The 21703-nt window shown below is 46.6% G+C and overlaps 1 protein-coding gene across 1 annotated transcript; it reads left to right on the plus strand.

The window, feature by feature from the left end:
* Positions 1–21567, plus strand: LOC308365146 (cohesin subunit SA-2; the record flags this gene model as incomplete). Its single annotated transcript, XM_080838490.1, has 31 exons — positions 1–44; positions 344–431; positions 721–885; positions 1250–1346; positions 1777–1850; positions 1939–2010; positions 2422–2626; positions 2856–2995; positions 3377–3450; positions 3916–4039; positions 5256–5354; positions 6322–6401; positions 6517–6624; positions 6797–6911; positions 7182–7323; positions 7850–7953; positions 8486–8578; positions 8928–9014; positions 9423–9623; positions 9827–9903; positions 10016–10103; positions 10471–10551; positions 12466–12558; positions 13259–13439; positions 15043–15188; positions 18015–18116; positions 19324–19481; positions 19695–19823; positions 20129–20331; positions 21076–21151; positions 21245–21567. The coding sequence occupies 31 exons, from the start codon at positions 1–3 to the stop codon at positions 21381–21383; spliced, it is 3585 nt and encodes a 1194-aa protein (XP_080694616.1). The 3' UTR covers positions 21384–21567.
* Positions 21568–21703: the final 136 nt, after the last annotated feature.

The following is a 21703-nucleotide window of genomic DNA, read 5'->3' on the forward strand; positions in this document are numbered from 1 at the left end:
ATGATAGCGGAGCCAAGGTTAATTAACCAGCCATCAGTTCAAAAGTAAGCATGATACAGATGTACAGATGTTACAGATGTACAGATTTATGACTTATGTTAGATTTGAATAGGCTAACAGTGATGAAAGTAGTGTTGAATAGGCTGTTCAAACACTGTTCCAAACCAAAGTCTAAAGTTATTTGTTTTATAGTTTATACTTTGACATGATGTCTTATACGTACATAAGCATGTTGTTATAATGATATTGCCATAATGTTACTGTATTGTTATGTATTGTTACTATGTTGTTGTATGTGTATTGTTATTGTAACTATGCTATAATGCATTTTTAAAACTCTCAGCGAGAACGAAATTGTGGATATTAATTCTCCTGGGTCTGTCAATCGTGCCAGTGGCGGAGGGAGAAATGAAAACAGACACAAGACCGTGGTGGGTGGAGCAAGCACAAAATACATTGTTTCTTAAAAAAAACACCTGTTTGTCACCTGAGTTTATCTGGTGTACAAATGTCACAGTACTACAGATCACCTCCCTCTATAGTATTTATACTGTATATTTGCAAATGTTGCACCAGGCATTTGAGTGTTACACATTTCTTCCATTTCCAAGAAATTATGTTCTTGTGCTTAGAGTGCCAAATCTTAAGCCACATTCATCACTTTGCACATCTTACTCTATCTGAAGCACTCTTCAAGGCAGTGTGTTGATTTCTACACAGAGTGGGAAGAGGAAAGCACGAGAGGGGGTGGAGAATGCCAAACGCAAGCACCCCAGAACCAGCAATGGAGGCTTGGGCCGGGCGGAGAATGGGCGTCCCAAGAAGAGGGACACTGAATCGGTCACTCTGTTTGAGGTGGTCACCATGGGACGGGCTGCCATCCAGGTACGCAAGAGCAGCATCTAGCTGTTAAACAGCATCTTATTGGGGTTTAGTAGTGGTATTGGGACAGCAATGACGAGACTGTTGCAGGTCCAGTTCTTATGTGATAAATGTAAGCATTTGTTCTGTGTTCTCAGCATTGATTTCAAAATAAAATGTTTGTTGAATACATAACTAGAAACAATTCTGTTTTTAGTTCTCCAAGTCATCAAAGTTTTTTTTTTTTTTCTCAAGGGAGCCATGAATGGCATAAATGTTACTATTCACTGTTTTGCACTGACTGTCAGTGTGCTTATCATAGATGGTATCAACAGTTTGCCATTAGAACGATCCCTCACCTTTCAGCCCTTGTGTGTTCTTTGCAAAGGCCGTGGTGGATGACTGGATCGAGGCCTATGTGATGGACAGAGACACCGCCCTCCTGGACCTCATCAGCTTCTTCATCCAGTGCTCAGGCTGCAAGGGTAAGCCATATTCCTTATTTTCCTCCTTCATTCATTCATTGCATTGTTTGTTTGTTTGTTTGTTAATAGGGACACTACAATAAACTTATAGCATGGCATATATAACATATTATAGCATGGTTATGTGGCTAATGCGTGGCATATGGAGATGATAGCTCAGAGCTCTCCCCACAGCTCTGCCACCTCCTTTTGAATATTAACAGGGGACTTCCTCTAGAGTGGCAGTGCAATGGTGTCATACGTTTGGGGATTTGAATGTCCTTGTGGGTTCTCATGTGTAAGTGAAGAATCAGTCTCATGGGTGGGTCATTTTGATATCATCCCACATGTTGTTTGAACTATGAGTTATCATGAAAATCTTGTGGTCAATACTCATTCTACTATAACCAGTAATGACAATAGTAATAACTTGGCGTATTCTCTTCTGTAGGGTTGGTCACAGCAGAGATGTTTCAGAGCAAAGACATTGATGTCATGAGTAAAATGGTGGAGGATCTTGATGAAGTAAGAGTCCCCCCCCCCCCGCTTTTAATTTCAGTGCTCATTCTAAATGGTCGACTGAAACTGTGTCCTGGTTTGTGTGTTTGTTTAGGGCTCTGGGTTGCAGTACAAGAGGTTCATGGCCTTCCCGTGGATCCTCACTGTCACTTGGCCCATGGACGTGGTGAGTGCTGATTTGTGTCATTTTCTGGCAGTCGGTCCTCTGGCTGATGTCCCTGCATGTCATAGTTCAGTGGCTCAGACATGCTGGGGGACAGGCCGTTTAGCAAGTCCCTACTAGTCATGGCCAGCTTGGTACTCGTCAACAGCTGACACTGTCACTCTGGTTTATCCACTCGATGAACTGTTTACCACTCAGACAAGTGGAAATCCATAAACTATACACCTGAACATCGAGATGAGCAGAGACACAATAGATGTTTGTTTTTCTTTATTGCTATCCTTTCTTTCTTTCTTTATTTCGATCTGTCTCTCTCTGTTCCTTCTTACTTTTTCCTCCTTCCTCTCTTCTCTTTTTTGTCTCTCTTTCTCTTCTCTTTCTCTATCTTTCTCTCTCTCTCTCTCTCTTTCCCAGGACTCTGGAGAGTACCCTCTCATCATCACCACACAATACTGGAAGCGCTTCCGCTCGCAGTTCTGTGAGTTTGTGTCGGTGCTGGTGGCGCGGTGTCAGAACTGCATCATCTTCGACGGCTACCTGATGAGCACCCTCATCTCTCTGCTGACCGAGCTCTCCGACTCGCGGCTGCGCGCCTTCAGGCACACCTGCACGCTGGCAGGTAACGTCTGCCCATATGTCCAGTCCTTCTCTTCCAAAGCACCGTGTTCAACCCTTAAAATCTGACAGGTTTGTCAGGCAAGTGGTTCACTTTTAGACAGCGGCAGACAGGAAGTGATAATATGCCAGCCATGTCTCCTGGTTCCTTGTTTGTTGAGGAGTTTTGTTTGTTTGTTTGTTTGTTTGTTCATTCTCCTCCACTCCTCTATGGTGGTCTGTTTCCCCTGCAGCGGTGAACCTGCTCAGTGCTCTGGTGAGTCTGAGTGTGAACGTGGACAACAGCCAGAAGCTGCTGGAGGTGGAGAGGCGCAAGTACCCCGGCAGACACGCATCGCCTCGGCTGGAGAGGATCCAGAGGAAGGTACTGGAGGTGAGCTCACATGACTCCTCCTCGTGGAGCGTTTCTGTCCAACTTGTCTGAATGGCAAATCACATGTACAGTTATGTTGATGTTTAAGTTCTACTGAAAGAGTAGAGAGTGAGAGTGTGAAAATGTGTTCTCTACACAAGCTGGGTAAAAGAGTTCTGACCTAACTGCTGGTCTCTCCTAGGAAACCTTTGCTTGTGAATTAGCACACTTTACATGGGGTTGGTTTAGTTTTGTTTATTACCACATATACATCAGGTTTGCACCATCTGAACTTGATGGATAAGGGATCTCTCCCAGGGATCTGTCTCTGCAGTCCGTCACATCAGGCTGCAGAACAGAAAGGGCTGAGTTTAATGTTTAATCTCCTCGTCACACTCGCAGCTGCAGGAGAGGAGGCTGGAGCTGGAGAACATGATGGATGCCATCTTCAAGGGCGTCTTCCTGAAGCGCTACAGGTGAGCTGCCTCCCCTCACTCTGCTAGTAACTAATAGAGCCTCGCTTCTGGTTGCCATAGGCACATCCTACCCTAATGGAAAGATGTAGAATTCACCTCATATGACCTCATATGAAAAGAGTTACACAAAAGACATACAGTTTTTCTATTCCCTTAATGAGAGAATTATTTGACAGAGTGTGGTATGACCAGTACCATATTCACATTGATTAAGAAGGTAGCCTGAATGGTGATTTTTAAGTACCTTAAACTCTTACAAAGGCACAGACACCATTTTTTATGCACACATTCTTTACACAAGGTGTGAACAAAAAAATGGCATCCAAAATTCATCAGTGTGGTTCTTTCCTAGTGCATGGCTGCATTATAAATGTCCCTTGAAACTGATACAGCCCATTCGCTTTTTCAATTTTGAATGTGCTGCCTCGGAGTTGCCTCCCTGACATGCTGTCAACCTTTTCACAGGGATGTGGTGGCGGAGATCCGAGCCATCTGTATGGAGGAGCTGACGGTGTGGATGCGCCTGTACAGCAGCGTGTTCCTGAATGACAGCTACCTGAAATACGTCGGGTGGATGCTGCACGACAAGGTGTGTGGGGGACGACTTTATCTACAGACACGACTTTCACTCTGCTGTTTTACTTCGAGCCTTTCCTTGCTCTCTATTGTTTGTAAGAAGTTCTTTATTTATTTAGAGGGGTTGGGGGAGTTATTTAGCCTCTGGGCCCCATTAAACTATATGTGTGTGTGTGTGTGTGTGTGTGTGTGTGTGTGTCTCTCTCTGTGTGTGTTTGTGTGTGTGTGTGTGTCTCTGTGTGTGTGTGTGTGTGTGTGTGTGTGTGTGTGTGTGTGTGTGTGTGTGTGTCTCTGTGTGTGTTTGTGTGTGTGTGTGTGTCTCTGTGTGTGTGTGTCTCTGTGTGTGTGTGTGTGTGTGTGGGTGTGTGGGTGTGTGTGTGTGTTTCTGTGTGTGTGTGTGTGTGTGTGTATATGTGTGTGTGTTTAAGTATGTGCATAGTGTTTGTGTGTGTGCAAAATGTTTTGTATGTGTTAGGGTGTGTGTGTGTGTGTGTGTGTAGGTGTATGGTGTGTGTGTGTGTGTGTGTGTGTGTGTGTGTGTGTGTGTGTGTGTGTGTGTGTGTGTGTGTGTGTGTGTGTGTGTGTGTGTGTGTTGTCCAGGTCATGTCCAACTCTGTCTGACTGACAGTATGCCCTGCAGCAGTAGAGTTTAGTGTGCCGTGTGGGCTCTCACCTCAGGGCACTGTTCACAATGGACAGCTGCTCTTAAGCCGGAACATCATTATAAGATGTCAGTGAATAGGAATATTACACACACACACACACACACACACACACACACACACACACACACACACACACACACACACACACACACACACACACACACACACACACACACAGTTACAGATACACACTTTGTGGCCCTGATGTGTGTCAGATTGTTTTCCAGTAATGGTCGTAGTGGCCCTAATATATGCCAAAGACTTGCTTAAAATTACTAGGCTATACCTGCATGTTTCTAGAAGATGTTTGCTTAGTCAATATGTAAATATTCGCTGCGTAATGCATGTAAAGATGTTTGTCAGGACTCACTGTTATAGGTAAATCTCTGCTTAAAAGTATTTCTACACTTTGCTTAACAAAAGTTAACTTTTTGTAACCAGATTGATTGTGCAAAAACAGAGATCATCAGCACCATGTTTGAAGTGGGCTTTGTCTTTTCAACTCACAAACAACACAACAGTTGTCCCTCCTCCGCATTCATGAGTAAAGTGTGTGTGTTACAGCAACCTGACGTGCGGCTGAAGTGTGTAGTGGGTCTACAGGGACTGTACCTGGAAGAAAACCTCAGCCTTAAAATGGACCTCTTCACCATTCGCTTCAAGGTACACACTGAAGACTCCCCTCTGCCATGGCATATGAAGACTTTTGAGTCTGTGTGTGTGTTTATGGCATCAAACAATTGACTACTTATAAATTAAAGTCAGATATGTACCGATGATAGCCCAACCTAGATTAGCACACATGCACAGTGTGAAAGGAAGCTGATTCCTCTGATTTACAGTGTGTGTTTAAAGTACATCCAGTTTGGCCGTTTCAGCCATGCTCTTGGAGACTGTGTGAGCTGAAGCACTGAAACCAAAGGCTCTGCTGTAGTGATACTGATATAATTGCTAATCCATATCTCAGCAGTGTAGATGGCAGCCAGCCGCGCACCATTGGCTGTGCCGTGTGGAGTGCAGCAGGTCAGTGAACCATGACCTATTAGTGCGGCCTCGGTGAGGGCCCCTGGGCTGCCCCAGGCTGTGGGGGGCCCCTCTTGGGCCCCTCGGCCCGCCCAGGCTCTCATTACGAGCAGCGCGTGACTCCCTTCAGGTAGTGGGCTAGCGTCCACGGGCTAGGCTCCGGTTAATGAGAGTATGGCGCCTGTGCGAGAGCGGGGAACGGATGAGCCAAACGTCAGGAGGAGTGAGATAGATGGCAGGTGATGAATGGGCTCAGCAGGAGACTCACTGAGGAGGAGACGCACTGAGCAGGAGACTCACTGAGGGGGAGACTCACTGAGCAGGAGACGCACTGAGGAGGAGACGCACTGAGCAGGAGACTCACTGAGGGGGAGACTCACTGAGCAGGAGACGCACTGAGGAGGAGACTCACTGAGCAGGAGACGCACTGAGGAGGAGACTCACTGAGCAGGAGACTCACTGAGCAGGAGATTCACTGAGCAGCTGGCGTGTTTGGATGTAGTTTGCTCAGTAGATTGTGTGGAGATGTTGGTTAAGGAGCGTGTTGACTGTGTTAGAGTGATAAGTTGATGTTTGTGTGTTAATCCTGTTTTTGTTTGTGCTGTAGGAGAGAATGCTCTCCATGGTGCTGGACAAGGACCACGAGGTGGCCGTGCAGGCTATGAAGCTACTGATGTCTGTCTCTAAGTGAGTCTCTCTTTGTTTGTCTGACAGTCAGTCGGTGTCTCTCTCTCTGTCTCTCTCTCTCTCACTTTAATACATTGTGAACACTATCTGATCCAGACTATGTTATGTGGGTCAGGTACTGTGACGAGGTGTTCTCTCAGGATGACTTCAAGCACATGTTCCAGTTTGTCTACTCCTCCAACCGGCCTCTGGCGGCAGCTGCGGGAGAAATCCTCTACACCAGGTCAGTGTGAGTGCCTCTACTGCGAGTCTATTAGGAAGACCACAGCTATGGAGCCCAGCACTGGCTCTGCTGAAGCAGGAAACAGCAGATTATACTTACCTGACCGTGTCTCAGTCCTGTCCCTTGTCTGTTCCTCCTCTCTCCTTCCCTCTATGCCCCCCTGTGTTCTCAGGCTGCTGGGCGAACCCGATGTCCCAGGTAGGAAAGGGGCCACTGAGGCGGAGAGGCACAAGGACCTGATGAGGGCCAGAGTCCGAGCCCTGATGCACTTCTCAGAGGAGAGCGAGGTGAGGAAGGGCCGTCAGGAGATAACAGTGTTCAAGAGCAAATACAAAGGACACAGTAAAGGCCGCCATGTGTTGGCCAAAGTAGTAGACCAAATGATGAAAAAGATAGATGAATATGACTTGTTTGTTACTAGTGAACATCACATCAAGCACTTTACGAAAGACCCCCTTCTAACACAGTCCATGTTGGTGTGTGTGTGTGTGTGTGTGTGTGTGTGTGTGTGTGTGTGTGTGTTTGTCGTGTCCTGATTGCTGTGTGCTCCTCTTCAGCTCCATGAACACGTGGTGTACCTGGTGGACAGTCTGTGGGAGTGTGGAGGAGTCCTGCTGAGGGACTGGGCCTCCCTCACCTCACTGCTCCTGCAGCCCTCCTCCTCTTCCTCGTCCTCCTCACCGTCAGCCCAGGAGCAAGGCCAGTGAACATCCTACACAGATACACACACACACACACACACACAGACACACACACACACACACACACACTCACACGTACACACACACACAGGCTCGTAATCATACAGACTCACATCGACAAACACATATCCGGATAGACACACACACACAGATACACACATTCCCAGACTCATACTCAACCCAGATACATATGCTTACATACAGCCACACTCTCTTTTCCATCTTGCTCTCTCCGTCTCTCTCTTTCTCCCCCCCCCCTTCTCTCTGTCTCCATCTTTGTCTCTCTGTTTGTCTCTATCTCAGCTCTTTACCTCATCTCTCAACACTTACTCTCATCAAATATGTAAAATATGTTTCAGTGTGAATTACTTTGTAATTAAACCAAAAGCTCCATATTGAATTCTATGCATGTTTCTTTATGTGGGTGTGTGTGTGTGTGTGTGTGTGTGTGTGTGTGTGTGGGTGTGTGTGTGTGTGTGTGTGGGTGTGTGTGGGTGTGGGTGTGTGTGTGTGTGTGTGTGCAGTTGTGAACACTGCTGAGCTGCGCTTCGTGCTGGAGATCCTGTTGGCATCCGTCAGACAGGCTGCAGAGGGACCTCCGCAGGCAGGGAGAGCCGCGGGCAAAAAGGTGCCACCTTTACAGCTCGCATGAACACCCACAGCTATGTAGCTCTGCCTGTGTCACCGTGCCAAGAGTAGGGAGGAGGGCCAAGGAGTGGAAATGAACCATAGTGGTGATGCTAGCACTATGACTATGTGATTTAGGAGTTCATGCAATATTGGGGTAAATCATTTCAGCACTTAGGATTGCATATTGTAAAGTAGAACATAGAAGGCAGATGGCACTACACATCAAACACTATGTATATGCTTATGCTAGAGTTAAGTTCTGACATGACAGGAATCGCATGGGAGAAGGATGGAGGACAGCACATAGGGTAAAAGCAGTATAGTGCATGCAGTGAAGGAGAAGTAGTAGAGGTTCCTAATCAGTTTGTTCTGTATCTGTGTGTGTGTGTGTGTGTGTGTGTGTGTGTGTGTGTGTGTGTGTGTGTGTGTGTGTGTGTGTGTGTGTGTGTGTGTGTGTGTGTGTGTGTGTGTGTGTGTGTGTGTGTGTGTGTGTGTGTGTGTGTGTGTGTGTGTGTGTGTTCTGTCCACAGGTGGTCGGTTCTAAAGACAAGAGAACCCAGCAGGATGTGTGTGTTGGCTTCACGTCTCACCTGCTGGTACTGCTGCCTCAGCTGCTGTGTAAAGTAGGTCACTGGGAGAGCACTTTGATAAATCACCTTACAGCAAACCTCTGTTACCTTTCAATGGACCACAGAAACTACTTGTTTACTTACTGCAAATTAGGGATATGTTGTTGCCCTGATAAAGGCTCAGCCTTACTGTGAAATATATTTTGTTTTCTGGCATGTCAGGTGGGGCTGGCAGGTGTGTGTGTGTGTGTGTGTGTGTGTGTGTGTGTGTGTGTGTGTGTGTGTGTGTGTGTGTGTGTGTGTGTGTGTGTGTGTGTGTGTGTGTGTGTGTGTGTGCGCCAGTTGGATGTTTGATAATGAAGTGAATACTCTGATACTTAAAGTTCTGCTGCTATCTTCTCAGTACTCAGAGGATGTGGAGATGATGACGTCGCTGCTCAAAATACCTCAGCACTTTCAGATGGACACCTGCAGTGAGGAACACACTGAGGCAAGTCAGCAGCTCCATGTTTTCTTCTCCCAGCTGGAACTCTGAAGGGTTTTTAGCTGTTTCCACAGAGGAACCCTTTACTGATGTCTGCGTAGAACCTCTGATGTGTCTTTTGTGGCTGTTTTTTTTGTGGCATTTTTGCCCAAAATAGTTTTTTTCGGTAAAATAAGTTGTATGTAGACTCCTAAGTTTTCAGCAGCATCAATGAAGAGGCTTTTTGTCGTTTGTTGAATTCCATTTTTATACACAGACAAAAGCAGCACACTGCTCTGCGCAATGCTTAATGTTCACATACAGCCCCTCAAATTGCACTGAATGAATTTAATTTTACCTGAGTGTAGCGTCTCCTCTATATCTCCCCCTGGTGGCGGGAGTCTGACAGTGCACACACCCCTGTCCCCACTGTAGGCGCTGCAGGCGCTGCTGGTTCAGATGGAGGCTGCTGTGAACGGGCACACAGACCAGGCCCTGCTGGAGGCCGCTGCCCGCTCCTACCTGGCACTCGGCTCCGATGAGTCTGCCTGGCACGGCCAGGTCACCCCCGCCATGGACCAACTCATCCAGCAGTGGACCAGTCACCTAGGAATGCTTTTAGAGGAGGTTCTAAAGGTGAGGGCTGTTACCTGAGCTGTCCTCAGCTTGGAATATGATCAGTTTGAAAATGAGAGAGTGTTGTTTCTCTTTCTTTGTTGGTTGTACTGTCTTTGTTCTGTTGGAACCAGCTTCATGCTGAAGTGTGTCTGGGGATAGGGGCTATTGGACTCCAATTGTGAGGAGAATGTTTGGACATAACCCTTCTGTCTCTGTTTCAGGAGGGCACCTTCACTGAAGATGAAGAAAAAGCTAAAGAAATTCTGTCCACACTGAAAAAACTTACTGCTTTCCACAAGTATGTATAGCTTCCTATGTTAATGATTTTAGTGCTTACTCTTGGTTCATTGTGTGTGAAGCATGTGTGAAGCGTGTGTGAAGTGAAGTTACCGTGTGATCTCTCTCCTTAGTGGTCAAGACATGTCCAAGTGGGGACTGTATGACCAGGTGTCTAAACTGCTCATAGCAGAGACGACGCATGGAAGACTGTCTGCTGAGGTACAGTCTCTATGTATTGTACTATAAAAACACCATAGCTATTAGTTGTACTGTTATCATTGTAAGTTCATAGAGTAACTTTTGAACTTTAAACTCATACTGTCTCATACTGTGGATTCAAATATTACCAAATATATATTGTTTGCAGAACGTAGACTTAATGTGTCCTGAATGCTGGGAAAAACTGATGGGTTTGCCTAATGCTTAACAAGGACAACTTTTGTCCAAGAAGGCATTTGCAAGTGACCTCCTTCCGTTACTAGACTAGACTTCCATACACTATATTAATCTCTAATCCCCTCGTCTCCCTGTGTCTGTCCCTGTGTCTGTGTCTGTGTCTGTCCACATGTCCCTCTCCGTGTCTCAGGTGGTGGTGGAGGCCCTGCGATGTGTGTGTCTGTCTATCTTCTGGAGGCTCCACAGCTTCGGCGAGGTGGCCGCCTCAAGGGTAAGTCACTGGCAGAGAGTCAGGATGTTGAGAGAGGACTAGCAAACCAGTCCGCATGTACAAATACCAGAGATTTTTTGAGTGTAAACACTGAACAAATAGCTAGAGGACCACGAGGTGCAATAAGCTGAATTTGACAAAAAGTTCTAGTGCTCTAGTGAGCGGCGATAAAAGCAGAGAACGCGATTCTAATCCAATACACTTTTTGTCAAATTCATCTTATTGCACCTCGTGGTCCTCTAGCTATTTGTTCAGTGTGTACACTCAAAAAATCTCTGGTGTTTGTACATAGTCCTGCCGCTGTAAATGGGAGTGGTGTAAAAATATATTAGCTCGGACCGAGCCATGAACAATTCCAGTAGAAGTAGCTTCAGGAGAACGGAAGGGAGTGGTGTAATTTGATTGGCAGTTGAGCTCAAATAACAACAATCTTTGCCAGAGTCGCAGACTCTACCTTTAAGTTTCTATGCACACGTACCCCATGTCCATACCAGCTTCAAAGTGATGAATTAGGGGTCAGATTTCCAGCGACGATTTAGCCGTCTGACAGCGGTGGAATATGATCAATCAAAAACAAAAGGGAGCCCCCAGAGGTAGCCTTTGATGTCTGGAGAAGCGGTGGCACACTCACGGAGTCCGAGCTGGAGCGATGCAGGAGCCCCCGGAGGTTACGTCCGGCTCATTCTTTAATAAGATGCACAAATGCCAGCAATGTGATGAGCAGTCATTAGGGGTAGTGGGCCCAGGTGATGGATTAGAGTGGTTGTGTGTAAATGGCTACCTGCCTGTGTGGTGTTGGGCTGTGTGACGTGATGTGATCTCTAATGTCCGCCTGGTTATTAAGACCCCCCCCCCCCACCACCACCACCACCAGCACCTCCCAGTGTTTCTGTACAGCGCTCGGCGTAATCATATTTCCTGCCTCCGCATTGACCTCCGACCCACGAGGCAGTGAAATATTGATGGACTTTAGGACTGCTGGAGGTAAGATGAGGGGTGGCGGTGGTGTGGTGTATCAGGGCGAGGCGCAAGGATTGGCCACTCTCTCCTGGAAATCCTCTCCATCAATAACTGACAGGGCCCGGCTGGTATTCCACTACTTTGGACCCCATCTGCAATTCTAATGTCAGTGCCACTGCGACTCTAAAAGGGGGGTGGAGGGGGGCCGGGTCGGGTGTGGGTGAACCACATTTACAGGGGGAAAGGGAGGATTATTATTATCATTGGATGAAAACAATCTCTCCTGGGTCCTCAGAATGAGATTGTGTCGTCTTAGCGACGTGGCTGCGCCACACTAACTGAAATGGGACAGGCACTTTCTAAGCCCCCTCCTCCCCTCCCCTCCCTCTCTCCTCCTCTCCTCCTCTCCTCCTCTCCTCCTCTCCTCCTCCGCCTTGTCTTGGCTCCCTGGAGCAGCGCGGCGCTGTAATTATGAAAGAGGAGTTTTTACACGAGGGAGTGGCGCCGCTGCGGCTGCCGCTGAGCTTTCATCCCAAAGCCCTCCTGTGCTCCGCCATCACATCGCATTATTTAGCCTAATTACGCCAGCGCAGTCTCTGTCTGACGCCGCCTCTGAAGCTAGGGCCTGCTACCCCACTTACACACTTCCCACACATACAGATCTTTGTGTGTGTGTGTGTTTGTGTGTGTGTCTCTCTGTTTGTGTGCTTTTTAGATGACAGAGGGTTGATAATATTTTTTCCCTACCTTCCATGGTATTGATCTGTTTTTGCACTGGATTGTGGTGCGTCGTTTTATTGAAGTTAAAAATAAAATGTCTCTTCACGTCATGCTGTTAATGTTCTGCCTGATTTTTTCTCTGTGTACATTTTTTTTGTGTACATGTGTGTATGTGCCGTTAAAAGACCCTGTTCCTGTTTGTGTGTGTGTGTGTGTGTGTGTGTGTGGTTTCAGGAGGCAGTCATCTGCCAAAGGACCCAGCTGCGAGCCTACTGTGAGAAATGCCATCGCTGTCTCACCCACATGGAGCAGCAGGTCCGGGAACAGGTACTGTCAGCCACATCTGCTCATCTGCATCTTATGATAATAATAAATATTATATATTCATGTATGAAATATGTAGTCTACTTTATCAATCAACATAAAGGCAATCCAAATTCCTGGGATTTTCAGAAATCCAGAATCCTCACCCCTGCCAGGAGTTCTTTGGAGATCTTTGCCTATTTGCCTGTGACTCCATTGATGCTGAAATAACTCCAGTCCCCCCATCAGGACTGTGTAGTTTGCAGAAAGTGGTTGTCTGGCAACCAAACCATTTTCCTGTTGAAGTCCAACGTCAACTGAGGCCTTGGGTTCAGAGAGGCTGTTTAGAACTGGAATGCCTCAAATAGCCTGTCCAAGTTGTTGTGCTCTCAGTATCTCCCCATCAAGCCCTTTTCATAATTGCTTGTAGTTTGGGGGGAAATGCAGACATGGAAACCACATTGAGAATGGCCAAACTCCTCAGGGATATTTCATCTGTGTTCCCCTCTTTCCAAGATCCTGCTGTTTAGAGTAATGGAGATGACTCTTAAACTGTCCTGGCCAGAGACACAAAAGATTCACATTGTGGTTTTATTGGAGTGGAGCTCCATCACATTTGTCTCTGATAAAAACATCCTTAGCCCTCAAGGAAACAGCGTCCTTCCAGCTGACTATATTCTATAAATATTTGAGTTATTGATGGTGTCCTCTCTGTCCCCTCCAGGCGTTTGTCTCCCTGTGCGACGTGCTGGTGGCCCACAACTACCAGCTGCAGGTGTGGGAGCCCACGGCGGGGACCCCTCTGCTCCTGTACGCCCCGGACCCCAAACTGCTCAAGGCTTTGGTCACCTTCATCCTGGACCACGTCTTCACCGGCGCTGAGACGGATGGACACAGCACCAGGGGTGAGAGGAAATATATATATATACACAAACGCACACTCACACACACACACACACACACACACACACACACACACACACACACATATGTACATTATTTTCTTCTCCTTCTCTCTGCATGTGCAGAAAAGGACAGGCATAGTAACTTCGCTTTTTACTCACTGTATCTAAAAGTGTTTTATGAAAAGAGTCATCATGGCATTTTCACTGGCATGGCATTTTTTCCAAAGAACAAATCAGGTTTTTCTCCACATATGTGCCAAGCAGCTGGCGTTACCAATTTTTTGAATTCAGTGACCCGCCTGATTCCACAAGGTGGCAGTCTTTCTCTTTGTTAGACATGATGACCTGCAAGATTAGACCAGCTCTGACAGAGAAATACTCATGCTTCACCCTGTTTCCTTATTAATGATAAAATATTCTCATATGAAATGCGTGGTCGCTGTTTGATATATTGACTCTCTACTTTGCAGCGCACATTGGGTCCAAAAGGATTGAATAGCTTTCATATCCATCCATTGAAACCTGACCCTTTCGTTTAACCTTAGAATCTGCGAGGAAATCAAGAAATGCAAATTCATTTTTATACATCTCTATTAGACGGCAAGTCCAAGAGGTCATTAGTATTTTTTATCCAGACGTTTTCCCGGCAATCATTAACTGGGTAATTTCACGGAGCGCCGTTAGTGCGCATAAACACAGGCCGTGAGAGATGCAGGTCACTGGTTATTTCCAACAGATCAGCCGATCGGAAAAGAAATTGCTCTGTTAAAGAGGAACATTATTTACAAAAGTACTTAGAGTTCTGAGGCACAAAAAACCAGCAGGCATGGAAATGGATTACACAATAACATCTCCGATCAATACAGATAACGGCAGGCTTTTATTTGGAATACAATATTTTCCACACGCAATAACCGCACTTTGTTGTATCAGGTTAAATAATGAATTTAATGATCAATGGATTGCCACAGATCTAATAGATATTCAATCGTCAGCAGGAAATTGAGCACATTTAATCGTATTGTCTCTTGAAAGACGCACACCAGGGAGGCCTTCCTTTGACTCTCCCGTACAGCATTTTTCATCTTTTTGAGGCAAATGTAATATGGGTGTATTGGCTTGTAACAAGTAATAAAAAGAAGCCTTATGATTAGATTTAGCTCATGTCTCCGATGGCGTAATCCAGACTTGTTCTATTAGGTGGTTGCTCCAGGAGTCAGTCATTGGACAGAGACTGACATTGAGTTATGGAGTGATGGTGTGGACTGCTCACTTCAGGAGGATATTTTATTTGTTGGAAACACACTTGGCTCCGTATTCCTTAAGTGTATTATCATTTTTTTACCTGACGTTTGCCAAAACATCTGCACATCTCACTCTCTTCATAGCTCTCTCTCTATAGCTGTCTCCCTCTCTATCTCTCTCTGTTTGACAGGGTCCTATTTGGTCACAGCTAATACACACAATAATGCATACCTAATCTGTCAAATACATGGCATTACACTAAAATCATAGGGAGGTTATTTAGTGGCACAAAAGTAATTTCTCTCCGTCTCTCTCCATCTGTCTGTCTGTCTGTCTGTCTGTCTGTCTGTCTGTGTAGTCAGTGGTCTGGACGCTGAGTGTGGGGGGACTCGGCTTGAAGACCTGCACAGACGCAGGAACCTGCTGGCCGCCTACTGTAAGCTGATCGTCACCAGCGTCCTGGAGATGAGCATGGCTGCGGAGATCTTCAAGCAGTACATGAAGGTGCGCTTCACTCCCTTGCAGCACGGATGAATTCCAATACAGCCGTAACTGTGAAATGATTTTGAAATCATTTAAGTTTTATTTAAAAATACAACCTAAAAGTAGATGCATCACTGACAGAACCTACCAACTGTGGAGCAAATTCGAATATCTATTAATATCGACGTTGCGGGGGCAGACGCCTGCCTATCAACAGTGAAGAGCACAACGTTCTGTTTATCTGCATGTGTGCATCTGCAGCCTTCCTGCCACAGAGCAGAGAAAAACAGGATGTTGTGTTGTGCTGATCGATCCGAAATCAATAGCGTACGCTCACATGCTCCGAGAGGAAGCCCTCACATGTCGGCACCCAGGGAATCTGCCCTCCATTCCAGCCTGTCCAATCAGGGCAGAGTGGGGTGTCTGGTTAGACTAGAGGTCAGGCGCACACTACACACTATGGACTGATTAGGACTCTGACATCTGTTTATCACGTTTCTCCTCGTGGCTTTCTCTTGTAGTAACTGTGTTGGTTCACATGAAACCTCAGACAGCACATTTTTGAGAATGTACAACCACAGCTAGTTTAAAAAGACAAAAAAAGACCAGGCAAATGTACAGCACAGTTGTGTGATCTTGTATACGTGTGTGAGTGTGTGTTTTTGTATTTTTTTATATCTCTATGTGAGTGAGAGTGTGTGTGTGTGTGTGTGTATGTGTGTGTGTGTGTGTGAGTGTGTGTGTTTGTATTTGTTTTTATCTCTATGTGAGTGTATGTGTATGTGTGTGTGTGAGTGTGTGTGTTTGTATTTGTTTTTATCTCTATGAGAGTGTACGTGTGTATGTGTTTGTGTTTGTGTGTGTGTGTGTGTGTGTGTGTGTGTGTGTGTGTGAGAGTGTGAGTGTGTGTGTATTTGTGTGTGTGTGTGTGTGTGTGTGTGTGTGTAAGTGTGTGTGTTTGTATTTGTTTTTATATCTATGTGAGTGTATGTGTGTGTGTGTGTGTGTGTGTGTGTGTGTGTGTGTGTTTATATTTGTTTTTATCTTTTATATGTGTGTGAGTGTGAGTGTTTGCACATACATGTGTTTGTGATGGTCTGACATGCCTGGTATGCTGGTCCAGCTCTGGTGTTGGGCATGAGCAGCTATGCCTTCACCAACATTCCTCCTGATCAGGCAGGCTGCAGCACAACACGTCGGCCTCCTAACCCCCCCCCCCCCCCCCCCCCCCCCCCAGTCATCATCATGAACGATGCCTTTCAAAGTAGAAGGAAGGATGACAGAAATTTGGCGTCCGTCAGAAAATCCCCAGCGCGAGTGTTTGCCCCGACTTCCTGCATGCACCAACCGCTGCGACCAACACAAGCTGCTGCTTGTTTCAGGACCGCCCCACACTGCCAATGTGGCAACCAATTAAGCCGTCTTGTATGCATATTTATTAAGGGTAAACAGGGTGGGAAATGTGAGAAGATAAGTCATGTGTCAGGTGAGGTCTGAGACAGGAGGATGTAGGGCTGCTCCATTAGACTCCTGTTTGAAGGGGAGCATAAATATGACCCATATAGTCACAGTTTGGCTTGAACGAAGTGTGTTAGCCTGCCCATCTCCACATCGAGTCGGTTTCTGTTTCTTCCCTTTTCTCTGTTATCCTCTCTCTCACTCTCTCTCTCTCTCTCTTTCTCTCTACTTTGTGTCTTGCTCACTGTCTTTCCATATCCATTTCTCTCCTTTCTCTCTGAACCTTTAGACATTTCCTTCTGTCTCTCTCGCTCCCCTCCCCTCCCCTCCCCCAGCGGGTATGCCACCAGGTCACAGGGTCCATGTTGGAGAGGATTTGTCTGATCCGGCTCGGTCTCCAATCTCTGCTGGGGGGGCTGGGAGGGCAGAAGGGGGTGTCCAGGGACGATTATCTCCCTGCTGGAGAGGGTCGGCACGTAGGGCCGGGCCACTCACAAACACCGATAGGCTAGTTTCCAGAACAACCCCATACCACCCCCAACCCAACCCCCTCCCCCACCCCTGCACACCGCTGAGCCCAGGGCCGGGTCTCGGTGAGGGGCTGTCCGGGCTGGGTGCAGAGCCAGTGTGACACCACGGGGACACCATATGGTTCTCCATTCGGGGGCGGACGCACCACTGGTCCCAGTTCAGTTGGAGTGGGGTGGTGAAGTGTGGAGCACATGGCATGTTCCTGTACGCCAGCAGCAGCAGGGGGTTGGATCTCCGCGTTAACCTTCTCATTCAGCAGCGGATTAGGGGCTTGGAAAAGGAAACGAGGGGGCCAATTAATTGGAGCAATTAATCTTGAGCTGGTTAGAGTGCGCAGTTAAACCAAGGAATTATGAGCTCAGGTGTGATAAACAGGAGCTCACACACACACACACACACACACACACACACACACACACACACACACACACACACACACACACATATGCACGCATGCATACACACATACGGACACATTCACACACTCCAGCCCTTCTGGAGCAGATTTGCTCTTTCGTGCAATCAGGCACGACAAAGAGTCTTTCTCGTTAACGTGCACTCTTTGGCCGGCCACAAACGCAGAGGCCAGAAAGGCTCCTTAAGAAGGAAGAGAGACTCACGGCCAGAAAAGCGATTTCTCAGCAGGCGACCAATGGCCCCCTGCTTCTCCCACGGCAACAGCATGTGCTCTGGGACCCTGTGGGGGCAGTGTGTGAGTGATGCTAAATTCTTTAAAAAGCTGAATGTTCTGTGGGTTCTCTAAGTGTGTGTGTGTGTGTTTGTGTGTGTCTTTGTGTGTGTGTGTGTGTGTGTGTGTGTGTGTGTGTGTGTGTGTGTGTGTGTTCTTTTGTGTTGCAGTACTACTATGACTTTGGGGACATCATCAAGGAGACGCTGAACCGGACGCGGCAGATGGACAAGATCGAGAGCGCACGCACGCTGGTGCTGTGTCTGCAGCAGGTATGTGGAGCACAGCGTCTTTTCAAAAACATAATTTCTTCTCTTTCTTTCTCTCTTCATCCATCTTTTTTCCATCCTCCTGTCAAAGATGGCAGTGGGGTGTCAGATAGAGAGTCAGAAAATGTTTCTTCTGTCTGATGCTCCCTCTTTCCATCCATCTATCTCTCACATTCTTTCCGTCTCTGTCTTGTTTTCTGTCTTCTTCCATGTCTCTGTCTCTCTCTCTGTCTCTCTCCTTCTCACTCCTAATCGGACACCTCTACGCAGGACACATCTGCTTGGCCTCATGACAACCCCCCCCTCCCCTCTCCCCCCATGTTGGTCCTGGATAGGCCCCTGCAGCTGTCAGCACCTCCCTGACCCACACACAAAAATCTCCCCCAGCCAAACCACCAACTGTGAACCCATCGGAATGTTCTAGAAGATCACCTCGATTCTTTGTTTGGCTCCTGCTAGATCCCCAGCGAGGGCAGGGGATTGGCAACAGGGAGGGGGACTGATGGCCCACTGTCACTGGTTCTTGTTTTATGTTTTGACTCCTTTGACTGGTGTAACCTAGAAGAGGACAATCTCAGGTTGATTAAAGACCTTGTTAAGACTTTACCCATGTTCTCAGTGAACAAGATCTGTGTGCAGGTGTGAAGGTGTGTCCTTGTAGGTCTCTTGTGACTCTTGTATGTCTCTGACTCTGATTGTGCTGTGAAGCCCATAGAGTGTCTGCTGATTAATCAGCGCTCTCATCAGCATTCATCACAGGCCTGAAGTTAACTGTACTTCTGTAACCTTGTCACTCCACAAGATTAGTCTTTGATGTAGCTCTGTATGTCCTCGCATGGGTTATGTCTAATCCATTTATCACCATAGAGAAAGCCCAAAGTCACTGGACCTTATCAAGAAGTATCCATCTTTGCTGATTGGGGGAAAGTGTGTGGATGACTGAATGTAAGCTGTGGTTGACCTGCCTGTCTGTGTAGATGTGTCTGCTGTCTGTCAGTTGTCAGACAGGTAGAGTAGCTGTTGCTGAATAAATGACCTATGATGACCTGTATCTCATGTTTGTTAATTCTCCCTCTCTTGCTTTAATCACTCCTGTCCTCTCTCCCCCCTCTCTTCCCGATCTCATTCTTTCCTCTCCTCTTCTCTGTCGTCCTTCCCCACCTCCTTTCCGTTCTCTTTCCCTCCCTGTCTTCTCACCTCTCTGTCTCAGCTGTATCTGCGTCTGAAACAGGAGCAGGAGGGCGGGGGCGTTGGGCGGCGCTCGGACGTGCAGACCTACAGCAGCATTAAGGAGCTGGCCCGCCGCTTCTCCCTCACCTTCGGCTGGGACCAGATCAAGTCCCGCGAGTCTCTGGCCATGATCCACAGGTACACGCCACAGCCAGGAGCACCCATCTTTCATTTTGAAAAAGAGCAAATACCCTACTGCTCACGCACCAGTGTTGCTCCACCAGAATATCTATCATCTTTGTATGATCATTCTGGATGAAAGTGTAAGATAACTGCCTTGATATTTGTATTGAAATGTTTTTTTTTTTTTTTTTAAGTTACTTATGTGTTTTATGTTCATGTATTCTGTAGGGACGGCATCGATTTTGTCTTCCAGGGATTTGTTCAGCAGGCAGAGAAGCACGCCCCTCCCAACATCACATACCTCACCATCCTCAGCGAGTTCTCCAGCAAACTCCTCAAACCGGACAAAAAGACAGTGTAAGTGTCTACACAGTGGTCACACGGTCATGCCAGACCGACCGAAACACTAGCTGAAGAAGCACAAAGTCAGTAATGTAAAGATCGCTTGGATAAATCCTGAAAAATGAAACCCAAAGATGTATAAATAACTAAGGAGCTCTGTCCGTGTGATCCGTGTGTGTTTGTGATACCATAACACAACGACCTTGATCTACCAGACAAAGAAACGCAGGAGTCAAGAGTTTTGATCATCCAGTCAGCATGCTTTTACATCAGCCTCCAGATGACCAAGGTAACAGATTATCGTTCTCTTTCGTGTGTAGGTACAGCTACCTGCAGAGGTACGCTGGCGAGCACACGGTCAACAACAGGGAAGAGTGCTGGAAGCCTCTCATCTATTACCGCGCCTCCCTGCAGGCCACGGCCGAGGGCGACGACGTGGTCTCCTTCATCAGCTCCGACAGCAACCGGCCCTCGCTCTCCAGCCACTCACGCTGCCCCTCCGTCAGGCAGCCCGGGTCAGAGGGTACCTCACATTTATGCTCATTCAAAATGGCTGTATTCATTCAGATAGATAGATAGATAGATGGATATTTTATAAATCCCGAGGGAAATGAAGCTCACCCAGTAGCTTATACACTTACAAACATACATACATAAATCAAATACATTCAGTCATACACTGTATTCAACATTTACATACATTCAAACATTTACATTTGATCATCAAAAGCCATTTATATGATATACAATTTCATTGGTGTGAGTGCTCCCTAGATAACAAACCGACCGGCCTTGGTTTTGTAGGCTCTGTCTTTAAGCAGTACAAGGTACATTCCAGAAAGAGTTTTGTGGGAGCCAGGGTGCTAGGATTGCTGTCTCTTGTGTGTGTGGAGAGATTAGGGAGAGATTAGGGAGACAGAGGGACAGATCTCGCACACACCCACGCACCCCTCTGTTAGGAAGTTGATCTGACTATGGCAGTCAGTAGACTTAAGTGCTGTTGGAACAGAGAAGGATTCAAAAGTTTAATTGTAGTCTTATGGGATGCCATTTTAAACACTTTTTAATGCACGTTTTTATTCCGGCATATGATTAACAAATGCACTGATATTATTACGGAATGACAAACATTACATTCAAATTCTCTGAGCTCAATTTTTGGTATTTAACTTTTTGACTTCAAATGAAGAGTTCATTGACCGCATATTGTGCCTAAATTCAATAACTGTGATATATTGAGGGTCTAGCTGTTCTTTCTGTGTGACAGGTGAACTGAAGACCTCAACCCCACTCCCCTGCATAGAGACCAAAGGCAGCAGGCTGATTCCGAAGCCCCTCAGCAGGTGAGACAATGTTGAACAAATGAACCAATAAGAAACCGAATTTCAGTGATTGACAGAAATTTTGACCTGATATGAGCGTCCCTTATTCCACAGCCCAATCGAGAGGAAGGAGGCAGAACAGCGCCCTGTAATCAGTGAAGAGCCAGTTGACAGCTTTTCACAAGCTTCGGAGGAACCAACAGTGTCCAGATACAACAACGAAGAGGTGGACGTGGACATAGGGGTAGAATGACCTTTGACCCTGATACGTTCACTGGGTTTAGTGCGGCTGCACATCATAGGTTTAATGAGGCTTTGGTGCAATTTTTAGGGTTAGGATATCTAAAAACTCTATTATAAATTATATTCTGAATACAGGGACCTTTATACCATCCTGTCACAAAGACAGCAGTTGGTTTCTCTAAGCTGATTACTGTCTTCAGTGATTTGTGTCAAAGAGTTCCTCCACAGAGGGACGCCTACATATTCTATCTAAAATGGTTCATTCTAGAACTCTGAGCTATTGACTTTAATGAATAGAATACAATAGAATAGATATAAACTCTTTGCCAG

The sequence above is a fragment of the Sprattus sprattus genome (genome assembly GCF_963457725.1).
Source record: "Sprattus sprattus genome assembly, chromosome: 5".
NCBI classification, from domain to species: domain Eukaryota; kingdom Metazoa; phylum Chordata; class Actinopteri; order Clupeiformes; family Clupeidae; genus Sprattus; species Sprattus sprattus.